Source organism: Nylanderia fulva, unplaced genomic scaffold, assembly GCF_048542155.1.
Source record: "Nylanderia fulva isolate GAGA-0341 unplaced genomic scaffold, ASM4854215v1 Scaffold118, whole genome shotgun sequence".
Taxonomy (NCBI): Eukaryota; Metazoa; Arthropoda; class Insecta; order Hymenoptera; family Formicidae; genus Nylanderia; species Nylanderia fulva.
In genome coordinates this window covers 58,806-76,423 of record NW_028189387.1, presented here as the reverse complement: position 1 = coordinate 76,423, position 17,618 = coordinate 58,806, and the positions used below count along the sequence as shown (strand labels likewise).

General features: G+C 29.7%; 1 protein-coding gene and 1 long non-coding RNA gene across 4 annotated transcripts; both read right to left on the bottom strand.

Annotated features, from left to right (window-relative positions):
• Window positions 1-5,934: 5,934 nt before the first annotated feature.
• Window positions 5,935-10,484, bottom strand: LOC146724759 (uncharacterized). Its single transcript, XR_014926436.1, has 4 exons — window positions 10,479-10,484; window positions 10,109-10,304; window positions 8,147-8,234; window positions 5,935-7,590 (listed from the first exon to the last, which is right to left on the bottom strand). It is a non-coding gene; the product is annotated as an uncharacterized LOC146724759 (long non-coding RNA).
• A 226-nt stretch (window positions 10,485-10,710) lies between these two features.
• LOC114938567 (uncharacterized) lies at window positions 10,711-17,618 on the bottom strand. 3 transcript variants are annotated; one of them, XM_085489839.1, is made up of 3 exons: window positions 16,365-17,613; window positions 15,109-16,007; window positions 10,711-10,749 (listed from the first exon to the last, which is right to left on the bottom strand). In XM_085489839.1, the coding sequence occupies exons 1-3, from the start codon at window positions 16,764-16,766 to the stop codon at window positions 10,737-10,739; spliced, it is 1,314 nt and encodes a 437-aa protein (XP_085345965.1). In that variant the 5' UTR covers window positions 16,767-17,613; the 3' UTR covers window positions 10,711-10,736. The 3 variants fall into 3 exon arrangements, with proteins under 3 accessions (XP_085345965.1, XP_029169635.1, XP_029169636.1); XM_029313802.2 differs by lacking the exon at window positions 10,711-10,749 and having other exon boundaries at window positions 15,197-15,295; window positions 15,459-16,007; window positions 16,365-17,617; XM_029313803.2 differs by lacking the exon at window positions 10,711-10,749 and having other exon boundaries at window positions 15,627-15,745; window positions 15,840-16,007; window positions 16,365-17,618.

Below are 17,618 nucleotides of genomic sequence, written 5' to 3'. Positions count from 1 at the left end.
GTCCTGACGCCCCGGATTCTCATCCCAATTTCGCGCGACCCTCTGGTATCTCTCCCGAGGCACACAACAAATATCACAGTTACTTTTCATGGTAATATATTATTACTAAATTTAGATAATATACACTTTACGTATGTTCACACTTTGAACTGGCATCTTGAATAACATATCAGTTACTTTTCGAGATAATTTATTATTAGATCGTTTAAATTTTTAAAGGTTTAAATTTTTGAGTACCTTCTTTTCAACATGGCCTGACCTTTTCATTTTTATGATTTTTTTAGGATATCAGTTACTTTTTAAAGTACAAATATATAGAGCAGCTTTCTAGTAATTCAAGTATCACAAATTTATGTATTTTTCGATTCTTATCACATAACTTTGTATAAGTAACAATTTATGCAATACAGTTCAAAATAATTGAAATAAATATGGTATATATGTACATATATAAAATATATAATTATATTATAGTATACATATATATTTTATTTAATCATATATGTAAATGTTTGTATAATTGTAATAACTTTTAACGATACATTGCACATTTATTTCAATTGCAACAGAATAAATTTATATTTTTGTATGAATATTGAAAATAAAGAATGGGCCCCTCCATCGCCCATTCTCGTGAGAACGCAACCATATATTTTTCTTCGTCTCTCCGATTTTAACACGACATACATATTTCTGTCTGATAATTTTTTTCTTGATGATACTTTTTGAAATGTCATGAAGTCTAGGTCAAATAAGATGTAACCAGTATGATGTTCTGGATTTTGTCTGTTTTTGAATGTTTCGTCTGTTCGCAAAGGACAATTATGATGAAGAAAGAGCATTCGGTGGTGTTCATAATTTCCTTCTACGCTACATTTACTACAACCAAAGTAGCCATTGTGACCTTTCCGTACAAGTGACAAATGATCGCGCAGGAGTATCGCATATAATTGCTCTAATTTCTACTTTATATATATTATTTTTAAATGTAAATTCTATTGTATTCAATTTTTTAAATTCAGTTATAAAATGTTGTAAAAAATGATTATTTGAACTGGGTTTATTATAACCGTGATAAGCGCCAACAATAAAAGGAACGGTAAGATCTATGATTTTTAAAAACAATTTGTACTAAAATAGGTCATAATTGACTTTTTGAACTTTTTGAAATAGGAAGTCCATCTATATTAACATTAATAATAATAGGATTATTAAATTTTGAGGTATGCAACTGACTTAACTTAGCAATAATTCCATTTTGTAACCCATAATGATAATAATGCCCATCTGAGATTTGAGAAATTGTTGGCGAGCGGGGAGTGTTCATTAAGGTCCTCCCATCATTGGGGAGATTATTATGACCTTCATCTTTTAATATGTAAAGTAGAGCTGTTAGACTTGTCTGCTGATTTTATATTTATCTGCCCATAAAATTAATTTTTCTCTAAAAGAAATGTCTTTAGTAATAAATGATGTGCAATGCATATGATGATGTTCTCCTTAAGAAAAAATAGAAACATCTGTTATAGTTGACTGATTTGTAGTATTAATAGAAACATCTGTTATAGTTGACTGATTTGCAGAAATAGAAAAATTATAAATGTCTTTATGAGTTGATAAATTAAGATGGTCAGTGACAGTTCTAGAAAAACTATTAGAGACTTCTTTATCAAATGATGAATTTAGGTTTACTTGATTTAATTTCTTAATATTTTCCTTTAGAAGATATTCACGATTTTGCATTTGTTTTAACCGACGAATTTGCTGTCTACGTGATAATTTGCAGAAACTTTTGAGTTTTGGCATTTCTATAAGATGTGGTATTTTATGTAAAACATACAATTTATTTGTATAATATATATATGTATATACCTTGGCGACGGAAAAGCAATTCTTTTTCGCCGTGTAAAGATTAAAGATTACGAAGGTTTTTTAAGCCTTTGGTTCTGTAAAAAAAGAATATTAATAATTTAACGTATAAGACGGGCAACAAGAGCCAAATCGCGGATGACAATGCGTTGTTCTAACGAAACTAAATAATTTTTCGTTAGAATTAAATACCGGTGCACAAGGCACCAAATTTTTACTTGGACACGGCCAAGATTTTATATATGAAATAATCTAATATTTTGAGATTTAATTTCATTACCCCTTTAACCCCCCTACGGAAAATAAATAAATGAATGCAAGAGTAAAATATAGATCCGAAAATCGCTGAATCGGGAATCGAACCCGAGACCTTTCGCTTGCCGGGCGACTGCTCTTCCAGCTGAGCTATTCAGATCCTTTCGATTCTATACTTTTCTCTGTTATATATATTAATGTTGGTAAACAAACGCATTTTTTAAGCCAGCGTGTATCAAATATAAGAGTTTTAACAAGGCTCTGTAATATAAATATAAATTTAACGTATAAGACGGGCAACAAGAGCCAAATCGCGGATGACAATGCGTTGTTCTAACGAAACTAAATAATTTTTCGTTAGAATTAAATACCGGTGCACAAGGCACCAAATTTTTACTTGGACACGGCCAAGATTTTAAATATGAAATAATCTCATATTTTGAGATTTAATTTCAATACCCCTTTAACCCCCCTACGGAAAATAAATAAATGAATGCAAGAGAAAATCTTGGCCGTGTCCAAGTAAAAATTTGGTGCCTTGTGCACCGGTATTTAATTCTAACGAAAAATTATTTAGTTTCGTTAGAACAACGCATTGTCATCCGCGATTTGGCTCTTGTTGCCCGTCTTATACGTTAAATTTATATTTATATTACAGAGCCTTGTTAAAACTCTTAAGAATATTATTGTTTTAAAAGAGAGAATATGTATTACATCTTATATCTCTCTTTTATATAATATATATATAAAAACTATTTATGAAAGTTAATTGTTTAGAATAACAAGGAAATATATATATATATATATATATATAAATCGCTTAATTTTTTAACTTTTAAAAAATATATTTACCACAAATCTTGAGGGTTTAACACTTATTTTCACACTTAATCTGCACTTTATCTGTTTAGAATCAAAGTTCTAAGTTGCGTTTCACTTTTAGGTGTACGACTTATATTAATTAATGTGATATGTCAGTTCAAGAGAGAATAATCGTGCTTTCTTATATCAATCTCGTACTTTCGAGTGTTTTGTTTATTAGCGCGTAACTACGCAACGTTGGGGCTTCCTAGACAAAAATTGAATGGGGCCCTTTGCAAATTTAAAAATTATAATGTGTATATTGCAGGATACGTATTCCAAAAAGATCAAGATCTCAAAAATTATATATCTTAATAATTATATTCATTTTGAATAGCATGTTAACAGTTCTAGATATTTAGAAGCCCCTTAAAGCTGGGGACGTGATTATAATTAATGAATATGAATCTTAAAAAAAAATAATACAAGCGATTATTTTTTATTACTAAAATAAGATATTTTAATTAGTCAAAAAGACATCCTTTAGACGTCTTTTAGCTTTGCCGAAAAGATACCTAAAAAGATGATCGAAAAGGTATCTTTCCGTCAACTAAATTAAAAAATTATGACTTTTATAAAATATGTAATCAAAAAGACATCCTTTAGATGTCTTTTAGCCTTGCCGAAAAGATAACTTAAAAAAGACATCTTTTCGTCATCTTTTAGTTTTATGTGCTGTGTCTGGGGTGGTATTAATAAAATTATTAATAAAATTATACATGCCAACAGGGAGACTCAGGACTCAAAATAAAAATCTGAAAAAATTAGAGATTTTTTTTTTCTACATTTAGAGCTTATTAGATTTACGACCATCCAACATTAAAATTCTGAAAAAACCTATATAACGACCACCCTAATATACAGGGTAGGCCATTTTAATCTTTCCACTAAAATTTCTCAAAATCCAAAAATTTAAGACAAAAATGTTTCAGATAAAAGTTGTATGGTTTCAAGGGGGACATGAGATGGTGTCATTGATTTGACCTTGAATAGCCATTTGAAGGTTACGTGAAGGTCAATTTCAATTTCTTAAATGGAACACTATATTTTTTCTTGCATACTTTTGTAGCTGACTTCGAGATCTTTCCAAAACACTACAATAAAATATTTTTTCATGAAGTATTTTTCGAGTTATTAAGGCTGCAAATTTGCAGTATTTTGACATAAAATACAAAATATCTTGGGAAATATTCATTTTTCGATTATCATACCTTAATACTTTTATGCACAGAATAATGAGATGAATCAGTTAATGTAAAGAAAACACATAGTTACCTTTAAAAAAAAATATGAAAATTGCAATAAGCAGTTAGATAATTTATTTCAAGTAAACAATATTAAAATTCAATTGATTCGTCTCATTATTCTGTGCATAAAAGTATTAAGGTATGATAATCGAAAAATAAATATTTCCCAAGATATTTTGTATTTTATGTCAAAATACTGCAAATTTGCAGCCTTAATAACTCGAAAAATACTTCATGAAAAAATATTTTATTGTAGTGTTTTGGAAAGATCTCGAAGTCAGCTACAAAAGTATGCAAGAAAAAATATAGTGTTCCATTTAAGAAATTGAAGTTGACCTTCACGTAACCTTCAAATGGCTATTCAAGGTCAAATCAATGACACCATCTCATGTCCCCCTTGAAACCATACAACTTTTATCTGAAACATTTTTGTCTTAAATTTTTGGATTTTGAGAAATTTTAGTGGAAAGATTAAAATGGCCTACCCTGTATATATATATATATATATATATATATATGTACCACACATATACAGGATGTTCAAAAAGTATAGAAGCACCTGAATTATTCCAAAAATATGCAAGATAAAAAAATGTTTTAAACAAAAGTTGCAGGACTTCAAATAAAGCATTATGTAACAATATCAGTATGACCTTGAACAGCGTTGTCAAGGTCACGTAAAGATCACTTTAAATTTTTTAATGGAAACTTCCACTTTTTATTACATATTCTTATAGTTCAGCTTTAGAATTTTTCAAAACACAATAATAAAGTATTTTTTTTTAGTTATTAGATCTGAAGTTTATAGAATTTTAACATAAAATACAAAATATCTGGTAAAACATTCAGTTTTCGGTAATTTTACTTTAATATTATTATGTACAGAACAATAAGACCAATTAATTGATATAAGAAAAACACAGAGTTGATTTTAAAAAAGTAAGCAATTTGCAATATATTTTTTTTTTATATGAATAAAAAAATATTTTGGTATAGTGTTTTGAAAAGTTCTCGAGCGAAGCTACAAGAATATGGAAATGCAGAGAAAGTTACATTAAATATACCGGGTTTTTCAGGAAGAATAATTAACATTCTAGAACATAATAAATACAGATTATTTTAAGTTTATATAAGCATGTATTTTGTTCTGGACGGGGTTATAAAAATACAACGTGATCAGTTTTAAGAACAAATGAATTTATTTAAAAGTAGCAAATTTTATGTTTACAGTTATATTATACATATAAAACAATTAAATTTTATAATTTTGAATAATTAATAGTAACATTTTGAAATTCTTCTCTCTTTATTCTTGTTTGCTTTTTTTCTTGATCTGACACTAAAAGATATTCTAATAAATAAATAAATAAACATATATGCACATATATGCATATATAAAATGTAATTATTGTATAATATATATGCAATTTTATATATAGTATTGTGTATATAGTTATATTATATATCATATACAAAGTGTTTCAGGAAGAATGATTAGCATTCTAAAGTATAGAAATATATAAAGTATAGAGATTGTATACCTTATTTTAAGCAATAAAGTTTATATAAACATGTGTTTCATTTGTGAACGTGGTTATAAAACTACAATGTGTTCAGTCTTAAGAACAAATACATTTTTTTAACTTAATAGAAGCAAATTTTATGAAACAATTACATTAAATTTTAAGCTTACAATTTTAAATAATTAATTTAAATTAATATTAATTAGTAAACAATAATTTAAATTAATTAACAATAAATTTGGCATGAGTGTAAACATAAAACATTTTAATTACACCAGAAACAAAAAATTTCAAATTAACGCAAAACTTATTAAATGTGATCTAATGTTTACATTTGTATTCGGATAGTAACAAAAAACGACAAAAATTAAAAAAAAAATTAATTAATTAATTATTGTTTCATAGTATTTATTTCTCCTAAATTAATAAATGTGTTTGATCTTTAAAATTGAACACATTTTATCTTTAAAACCGTCCAAAATAAGATGTTTGTATAAATTTTTTTGCTTAAAATAATTCATACAATCATGTTCTAGAATATAACCATAGAATATTGATCATTCCTTGAAACATCTTGTATATGTATATAGGATGTTCCATCAAAAATAGCTATTCTCTTTTATTTTTTAAACTAAAAGAGATAGACTATAATATACATATCAAATTAAATGGTCTAATCTGAATTCTATTGTAAGCATATCCAAGTAAGAAACAAATATATAAAAAATGTTTAAAACTCATTTCAAAGATATTTTTAAAATGTTAAAATAATTGGTTAAGTCCCTTTTTATATAAGTCGCATTTTAAAAAACGTTTACCTTAATGTTAATTCAGTATAAATATTTATTTAACATTTATTAAATATTTATTTAAGACATTTCTATCAGGCTCTCAATATTAAATATAATACATATGATAGAAAGACTGTAAGAGCCGAACGCGGATGTTGCTGCGTGTATTCCGACGAAAATTAATTTTTTATCGGAAATAAATAATTATATGCACAAGGCACAAATTTAACTTGGTCACTGCCAAGACTTAAATATATAGAATAATCTCATCTTTGAGATTTAATTCCATTGAACCCCCTCTGACCCCCTTAAAGAAATAAATGTGAGAAAAATATAGATCCGAAAGTGGCTGAATCGGGAATCGAACCCGAGAACCTTATATTTAAGAGAACCTAAATATTTAATATTTTATTATTAAAATATTAATAAAATAAATGTTTATTTAACGTTTATTACATATTTATTTTATTAATATTTTTAAAAAATATAAAAATTTATTAATATTTTTAAAAAATATAAAAATATATAAAATATTTAATAAACGTTAAATTAATATTAATAATACATTAACATATAAAAGTAAACTTTTTAATGAATAAAAAGGGACTTAACCAATTATTTTAACATTTTTTAAATAGCTTTTAAAATGAGTTTTAAACATTTTTTATACATTTATTTGCTACTTCGTAGTGGTTGCTTACTGAAGCTGTTTATGTAAACAAATGGAGAAGTTTGCACTCTCTGTTTCTCTCTACGCAGATATAAGGTGAATCAAAAATATTGTTTTCAAAATTTGTGAACTTGTCCCTTTTTATGCAAGAATACACAATTTTTTTAAACATACTTTTGACTTACCTTGTACACACACACCGATTACACTTATTACTTTTAATGATGATATAATTTTTATCTGTTGTGATGAATTTTCTTCAAATTTTTTTTTCTTTAACGTGCGATTAACATTTATTATAGTAGTCAAAGACATTCGCTCTTCTAATTTCTTAATGTCTTTTAGACTTCGTACTGAAAAGTACGGTGGATCAACTGTAAATAATTATTACACAGTTATTATATATAAAAATAAAATATATATGTATAATTTCGAAAAAGAATAAAAGTATTAACATATAATCATAAAAAAATTGCTGTGAAATGTGTGTGTATACGAAGAAAAGGGAACAAGGAAATCATTTTAAACAATTACTTAAATATTTAATAATGTTATTGAATTTAAAATTTGTTAATTTAATGTTGTTTGAAAATTTGTAAGTTCAAAAAATAAATGAATTTATCGATAATTCTTTAATTTAGTTGATAATCGAAGATATAAATTTATTGACATTTTTTGATTTACAAAAACATTTTTAAGAAGCCCTTATTTATTATTATATTTTTTTGAAACACCATGATTACGAAATCAAAATATCAAAGCAGGAAAGTTTAAAATTAATGAAATTGAAATTAATAATAATAATAATAAATATTTAAACATTTCTTATTTGCATATTGCATCTCGCCAATTACTTAAATTTTATCTCCTTTTATAAGTTCATAATCGTTTTCTTCAAAATTTGTAATATGTACTTCTAATTTAAAGTACCCATCAGTGATGGATCCACATCCAATTTTCTTATTCAAATTAGTTTTATAAATTGGCCCAAAATTGGACTTTATATAGCCCTCTAATGCTATAAAAGAAAAAATATATAAACATATATAAATATATAAACATATAAATATATAAACATATAAATATATAAACATATATACAGAGTGAGTCTAATAGAAAATTCATTACGTTCTTCTCAAAAAGAAAAGGTTAAAGAGATAAAGGAAGATATAAAGAATAATATATATTATCAAAATTATAGGTTTAAAAATATCTATTTACAAATCTTATCACTTTGACCTTAAATGGTATTGCCAATGTCAAGACAAAAACTTGAATTTTTTAAATATTAATAGAATCACCATACTTTTTTTATACAAATCGATTTCTATAATATTCTGTATAAAAAATTATAAGAGTAAAAAGGTCAAAAAGTGAATAGTTTAGGAGATATTTCATATTTTAATTTGACATAATCTTACATAAATTATGAAATATATATCTTGTAAAATATTCATTTTTCAATAATCTTATCCTAATACTTTTATGTACAAAATGGCTTCTAGTTGAAAATTACATATTTTTTCTTAAAAACAATTATGTATTTTCTCTAGACTAATCGATTTTTCTCATTATTTTATTCATAAAAATATTAAGATAAGATTATCAAAAAATGAATATTTTAAGAGAAATTTCACAGTTCATGTAAGATTATGTAAAATTAAAATATAAAATATTTTATAATCTATATATTCACTTTTTAATCATCCTACTCTTTTATAACTTCTTATACAGAATATTACAAGGAATCAATTTATAAAATAATAAAAATATATGATGATCTTATTTAAAAAATTCAAGATGTTTTTACTTTGACCTTGGCAACATCATCCAAGATCAAAGTGATAAGATTTGTAAATCGATATTTTAAACCCCTAATTTTGAAAATAGATATTTTCTATATCTTCCCCTATCTCTAATCGTTTTTGAAAAAAACGTGGTGGACTTTTTATCAGACTCATCCTGTATATGTATATATTCAGGATGTTCGATTTAATCGGTCTACACCAATATTTCGAAAAATATAGAAAACACGAAAAAAATGTTTTATACAAAAGTTTTATAACTTTGAGGGGGACAGACAGGATATCATTGGTTTGATCTTGCATAATCGTTTGAATCTTACGTGAAGGTCACTTTCAATTTCTTAAATGGAAACCCTTATTTTTTAATGCATATTCTTGTAGTTGCTTATTTCGAGAGCTTTCCAAAACACTATAATAAAATACTTTTCTCTTAAGTACTTTTTGAGATATAAAGCTTAAAGTTTACAATTTTTTAACATAAAACATAAAATATCTTGTAAAATATTCAGTTTTCCGTAATCTTACTTTAATACTTTTATGCACGGAATAATGAGACCAATTAATTGATATAAAGAAAACAAATATGTATTTAAAAAAAATGTAAGTAATTTGCTACTGCAACTGCACACTTTTTTTTAATGCAACTATGTATTTTTTTACACTAATTGATTGGTTTCATTATTCTATGCATAAAAGTATTAAAGTAAAATTGCTGAAAACTGAATGTTTCACAAGATATTTTGTATTTTATGTAACTCAAGAAATATTGAAGAGAAAAATATTTTATTATATTGTTTTGGAAAGCTTTCAAGATAAGTTACAAGAATAAGTATTCAAAAATAGGAGCTTCCATTTAAAAAATAGAAGTTGATCTTCATGTGACCTTCAAACAATTATCCAAAATCAAACTAATGGTACCATTTTTCGTTTTCCTTGAAGTTATAATATTTTGGTATAAAACATTTTTTTTGTATTTTCAATATTTTTCGAAATATTAAATAGTATTATGAGAAATGAATAAAAATAAAAAGAATAATAATAAACAATTCATGAGTATGAGAAGGCATAAGATTGAATTGTAATTTACCAACTCTTGATGATGTATTCATTACATCACAAAACTCCACAGGTTCCGGTTCGATTAAATTGGTTCGTTCCATATTATATTTCCCTAAATTGGAGATTGTTATATTACTCTGGATCTGTAGCTCGTAGGGCACATTGCCGTTATTATATCGTGAAATTTTAGAAGTACGAGCCTGCACTCCGTTTAAATGAATAATCTATAATATAAATTTTATATTAATATACAAAAATAAAAATATACAAATAATTAACTTATTGAATTATAAATATTCGTGATCGATCTGATACATTTTATGCCTAAAAATGTCTTGTTCGACCACCGAATATGAACATCCTTTATGGAAATTTAATACTAGTGAGTTAGTGCTTACCCACATAGAACAAAAGATCTAGTAGATGTATATATTAGAGCTATAAATCTATGGAACATCTATATCTATTTAAGATATTTTCTATATTTATAATATATGTATATCTAATGTCAATTTATATACGTATATAAATTGTATCTATTATACGTATGAAATTCATATATAAAACGCATATACAACGATATACAATTTACAGCTAATAGATATATATTTGAGATATATATATATGTATATGTAAAATGTATATATGGTGACATATTATTGATGACTTGTTAGATGTATATTATACATATGTAAAACATATATATACTGACATATTATTGATGACTTGATAGACGTATATTGTACGTATGTAAAATGTATATATAGTGACATATTATTGATGACTTGATAGACGTATATTATACGTATGTAAAATGTATAAATAGTGACATATTATTGATGACTTGATAGATGTATATTATACGTATGTAAAATATACATAAATAATGCATTATTTCTGATAGATGTATATTATACGTATGTAAAATATACATAAATTATGCATTATTTACTACTAATATACATATATAATATGTTAAATGAATGTATATATACATGATGATGTCACTAATAACTAATATAGATGCTTATTAGAGGTATTTAATACGTTCATTTTATGTATTATATGTAAAAATATATTACATATAACCATTCAGCGTAATATTGCACGTTCATTAATTACATTTATACATAATGTATTTTCTACAATTAACATATATCTATATAAGAAGCTTAAAAAATATTTAAAAATTGTGCATACTTTTCAACATGTTGCATTCAACTGATATATAATATATTACTTCTAAATATATGTACATTGATATGTTATTTACAGACTGTTATTAACAGACATCAATTAAATATAGTAATAAGTTTATTTACGTGCATAAAAAATATGTCATATACAATAATTTAACATATTATATTATATATGTATATTAATTATATATATGTATAAGAATATTAATTGTAATATAGATGTATATTAATGCAATATTTATGTATATTTTACATACGTGTAACATTCATCTATCAGTCATCAATAATATGTCAGCATATGTACATTTTACGTATACGTAGTATATAATCTCAAATATATATATATATATATATATATATATATATACCCGGTAATGTACAAGTAGTATATACAACGACTAGGTTTCTGGAATCGCTTTTATCCAGGGTTTGATTCGATCCGTGGACAATATTGAATCATATGGTTTAGACGAGACATTATATCCCGGTATGTCTTGGACTACATATCTATTTTTATCTAATATCTTAGCAATACGATATGTTCCTTTATATTGAGACTTGAGTTTTTTGTCTTCTCCTGGTTTTACAGTGGAGTCTTTAATCATAACGAGATCGCCAACATTGTATTTAGTCGGTTTTCTAAGTCTTTTATCATAGTAGGTTTTGTTATATTTTTTAATCATGTTAGTGGCTTCTACTGCTATTTCACGACAGGTCTCTCTGTCTTTCTGAAAATCTAATTCGTTTTTAGCAATTACATCCAGAAAATCTACTAACTCAATGTCAGCGTTATTACGCTATTCTATACCAAGCAGAACTTTAGAGGGGAAAGCTTTTAAAGACGAATGAAATGTATTCATCACGTATTGCACAGTATTTAGGTGTATATTCCAACACACGTAATCATCTATGAGTTTCCTAAGGGATGATTTTAGAAATTGAATAACTCTTTCTACAATGCCGTTAGCCTATGGAGCAGCTACAGCAACTAGATGATGCTTTATTTTATAAATTCTAAGAAAGTCGATAAACTCTGACGCGGTGAAAGATGAGCTTCTATCACTAATGACCGATTCCGGATAACAGAAATTATGAAAAATATTAGTTAAGGCTTTTACCGAATTTTTAGAAGAGGTTGATTTCACGGCGATAAGCCATGTAAATCTTGAGAAAGTGTCGATCACTACTAGTATATATTTCTGTCCATCTATCGATTCTTTGATAGGTCCAAAATGATCTAAATGGAGAATCTGAAAGGGACGCTCTGGCGTATTAGTTAATTGGAGTTCGCCCTCGCGTGAGTTGGGAGAAGAATTAGAAATGAGACAAATTAAACGATTATCAATGTGGCTACGAATACGTTTTCTTAACGAAGGGAACCAATAATGACTTGCTAAACCTTGATAGGTTTTCTCAAAACCACAATGGGCCATATCATCGTGGTAGACCCTGATTATGTTAGTTACCATGGCTTCCGGTACCACAAACCTGTGTTTGTTAGTATCTTTTCTAAAAACTAGACCATCTATCAATTGGAATTTTTCTTGGTCTTCTTTTTCTAAGTTTTCAGCCAAACGTTTCAAGAAGGGATCTGTTAATTGTCTGTATTGTAGCTCTTTTTCTAGCGGAATTGTTTCTGTGAAGCAGACGGCTCTGCTGAGAGCATCTACATGCGCCATCCGAGGGGCCTCTCTATGTTTGGTATTGAATGTATAATCCAGTAATCTCAGGATCTACCTCGCTATTCGAGGATTTAGACAGGCTTTATTGATTGCATGCACTACCGCATTGCAATCTGTAACTACTGTAAAGTCTATTCCATATAAGTAAATATGGAATCTTTCGATAGTTTTGACTATTGCGAGCATCTCCAGTTCAAAACTATGATAGTTACTTTCAGCACCATTAGTGCACTGACTGTAGTAAGCTACTGGCGACCAATTATTGAATTTTTGCTTTTGAAGCAAGATGCCAGCTATTGCGACTGCACTAGCATCCGTATGGATTTCTGTGGGTAACGTGGGATTATATACGGATAAAATGGGCGCTGAAACTAGCTCATTTTTAAGAAGATTGAAAGCTGTCTGACAACTTTCGTCAAATTTAAAGGATACAGATTTTTTTAATAAATCCGTAAGAGGTTTGAAAGCATAGTTTTTAATAAATTTTCTAAAGAAATTAGTGAGACCTAAAAATCTTTGAATTTCTACTACCTTTTTTGGTATGGGGAAGTTTTTAACAGCTTCCACTTGTCTTTCGCTTAATGTAATCCCTGTAGGGGAAATTACATATCCTAAGTATTCTATCTTTTCTTTCAGAAAAAGACATTTATTATAATTCAATTGAAAATTATATTGTTTAAGAATTAACATAACTTGTTTTAAAACGCGTAAACTATCGTCAACCGATGTGGATGAAATCAAAATATCATCTATGTATACTAATATTTTATCTTCCCGAATCAATGGTGACAAAATTTGTATAAGACGACGCTGAAATTCAGCTGGTGCTTCACAATAACCGAAAGGAAGTTTCACGAATTCGAACTGGTCATCCGGTGTGGCAAACGCAAAATATTTTGTGTGTTCTGGAAAGATTTTTATATGGTGAAACCCGTCTTTTAAATCTAAAAGGGTAAATATCGTTTTATCACCTAAACGCGATATGCAGTCTTCTATCAGCGGAAAGGGGTATTTTTGTTTTATCACTCTACTATTAAGAGGTCTCAGATCAATACAAAGACGCATGGTACCGTTCTTTTTTCGAACCGGAACTATTCTAGCGCAGTACGGAGAAGAACTATACTTAATAATATTCCTATCAAATAGGTCGTCCGTAATCTCTCTGATCTGCTGCCTTTCAGACCACGCAAATCTTCGTGGCGCGTACGCATAAATAGAATCGTCCTTTAACGAGACTTTAACCGAGTGATCATCCTCCACTGGTGGGACGTCTGTATCTTCTACTTCTTTAATTACTTTAATTAATTTATGATCGGCTTCTGGACCAAAATCAAATTTTAATTCCGATAGAAAAGGAATAGAGTCCTTTTTTGGAAGTTCAACGATTTCCGTTGAGGCTACTTCTGAAAATAAATCAACTTTAATTTTTGATTCATTATTAGTCAAAGAAACAGTGAAAGTTATTTCATTGTCTTGAAGGAAATCTCTTCCTAAAATCAAATCCATGGAAGAAAAATTATCTTTTAAAACTAGCATATTTACAGATGCTGTAAAATTTGGCAAGGATTTTAAAACTAAATTCGTTTTTATTGAACCCAGAGTTGAAATGGTAGTGTTATTTACCGCTCTATATGTTTGTTTAGTACTGTTAAATCGCAAAAATTGAGATGAGAAAAATTTACTAAAAGTGGCATGGCAGATGAGACAATAGATCATTTTTTGGAGGAAATGCACCATATCACTAAAGTGTGCAGAACCACTAAAACTGTTTCAAAAAATGACAAAAGAAACAACCCCTCGAAGAATAACGACTTCAAGGACAGCAACGGTTCCCCTAAAAATGGACAGCAAAGGCCGGAAACTTTTTGTGCCTATTGCCGCAACAAGAGACCGGGCTTCCCGTGTCTATCATTGCTAGTAACTTGCATGCGACGTTATTTAATTTAACAATATTAAGGACGGTGTCTTGGGAAACAATTTTCCTACCGTTATCTTTAAATGTTACCGCTACTATAGAAGATGGACTGCTTGGCTGTTCATCGACTGTTGCTACCGTAGGAGAAGTTGTTGGGGATGATGCTATTTGCTGCTCCCTCCTTTTTAATTTTCTGCAATCCTCTCTTAGGTGACCCTTGTTGCGGCAATAGGCACAAAAAGTTTCCGGCCTTTGCTGTCCATTTTTAGGGGAACCGTTGCTGTCCTTGAAGTCGTTATTCTTCGAGGGGTTGTTTCTTTTGTCATTTTTTGAAACAGTTTTAGTGGTTCTGCACACTTCAGTGATATGGTGCATTTCCTCCAAAAAATGATCTATTGTCTCTGCACGTATATAGGCAGCTGTTGATTTAATGGAAAGATTGTTAATACCATTTATTAACAGTTGGATGGTGTCTTCATTATTAAGCCTGAGTGGATGTATTAATGCAAGCTTATCCATGGCGTATTCTTGAAAACTCTCTGATGCGAAATTCCATTTTCTGTCATTTATTTTCTGCATTACCACGTTGAAGAGGATTCTCCTTTTGAATCTTCGAATGATTGCATCTTTAAAAGTGTCCCAGGATTTATTTATATTACCCGGACTCAAATCCATCCAGCGGCGAGCAACTTTATTAAGTTTGGAGGTAGCCGCTGACAATCTGACAATAGGTGACAGACCATAATTATCCGCAATGGTCTCTATTTTTTCCAACCATAGGGAGATGTCTTCGTCTTCCGTACCACCAAAGGAAGATATGGAATTCGTTAAGAATTTGATGGATTGTGCTGTGGCAGCGAATGACATTTCTGGAACAAGGTTATTATTAGTATCTTGAAATTTGTGTCGCACCATACCTTGTGGTGAGAAAACAGGTATCTGCGAGTCTGCATAATCTGTTACTTGAGGAGTTTCTGAATATGACTCCTGAGCTTTGTAGTAATTCAACAGAGGCGTCTCTGGTGAGGATCCTTGGTTTGGATAACTTGTAGAGCATTGGTGCTGTATATGTGTTGGCACTAAATGCTGCATAGTGGTTGACCTTTGAGGCTGCGTAGTAATATGCAGTTGCTGTGAAGAAATGGGTACTTGATTATGAGCCGTTGAGACTAGCATTTGATGCTGTGTCGTTGGGACAGACAGTTGTTGCTGTGTGTAAATAGGCAGTTGATGTTACGACATCGAAACAGGCAGTTGATGCTGTGTTGAGATAGGCAGGTGATGCTGCGACATTGAAACAGGCAATTGATGTTGTGTTGAGATAGGCAGGTGATGCTGCGACATTGAAACAGGCAATTGATGCTGTGTTGAAATAGGCAGGTGATGCTGCGACATTGAAACAGGCAATTGATGCTGCTGTTCTAGCGTAGAAGTTTTTGAGACGGACATTGACATGAACATTTGTTGCATGATGGACTGCTGCTTAACTAGTTGTTGCAGCATGTCTTTTTGCTGGTCCATTTGTTCCTTTTGCAATTCTATTTGTTCTTTCAACGAGGAGTAAGATTGAGGCTGTGTATTTGTGGATGCCTGGTCCTGTGAGTCAATTTTAAAAGACAGATTAGAACTAGGATGATTTTCTTTCAAATTACCTGATACATCGGAATGTGATGGGTTTTGTTCCTTCATTGTCGTCTCTGTTTGCTCAGAATTTTTTTCTAATTGCAGCTTTTCTTGTCTAATTATGTGATCTAAGATCTCATCTATCCATCTATCCTTATCTTGACTTGGTAGGATGATGCCGTATTTTCTTCCTTCAGCTCGTAAGAGAAGAAGAGATAAATCACTTAATTTCGCCTTGACGAGTTCCATCGATGTGTCTGTAGACATCTTGAAAGCGCGGGGATCTCGCGACTCGTGAGCTCGGGAAACAAAGGCACTAAGAAAAATAAAAATGGCGACTGCTTTTTAGCGCGAACGACGCATTTGATACCAATGGCGTCTAACCGGCACTTTTCGTGACCGTAACAAAAAAAATTTTCGAATGCGATTAAAACACTGAAAATTATAGAAAGCCTCGACCGCCTTTTGGGCAATGCAAGGATTGACTCGTCAGTCTTCGGACAACGCGAGAATATTTCGACAGTCTTTGGACAACGCGAGAATATTTCGACAGTCTTTGGACAACGCGAGAATATTTCGACAGTCACTGGACAACGCGAGAATATTTCGACAGTCACTGGACAACGCGAGAATATTTCGACAGTCACTGGACAACGCGAGAATATTTCGACAGTCTTTGGACAACGCGAGAATATTTCGACAGTCACTGGACAACGCGAGAATATTTCGACAGTCACTGGACAACGCGAAAAAGAGAAAACCACTCAAAGCAAGGGATATCCCACTTCTGAAGCTGTGAAGACGTTTGTTTTTCTGAGGAGAGGACTCTTTGTTGGAATGCCTGAATTCGCGGGTGTCAGGAAAGCCGCGGGAGAGGCGAACAAAGGGGTCTTGCTCATGAGATGGTTGTAATAATTGTCACACCACGTTTAACTGAACTAATCTTTATTCAAGCGCATGGCACATACAAATACCATGTTCCCGTCGTGTGACTCGATATTCTAGCGTGGCGTATGCCATACAACTTCTTCCTACGTCGTTGTACGTCGTGCCCCACCACACTCTCCCGCTCTTCTCTTTTTTCCTCGTCGACCACGAGGTTCGCACCGCTGCGCGCGC

Excerpts from the sequence above, each read along its gene's own strand:
- LOC114938567 (XM_085489839.1), bottom strand. The coding sequence starts at position 16,766 with ATGTCTACAGACACATCGATGGAACTCGTCAAGGCGAAATTAAGTGAT. Across the intron at positions 16,008-16,364 it reads AAGACATGCTGCAACAACTA|CAACTGCATATTACTACGCA; the intron begins GTTAAGCAGCAG and ends ATTTCTTCACAG.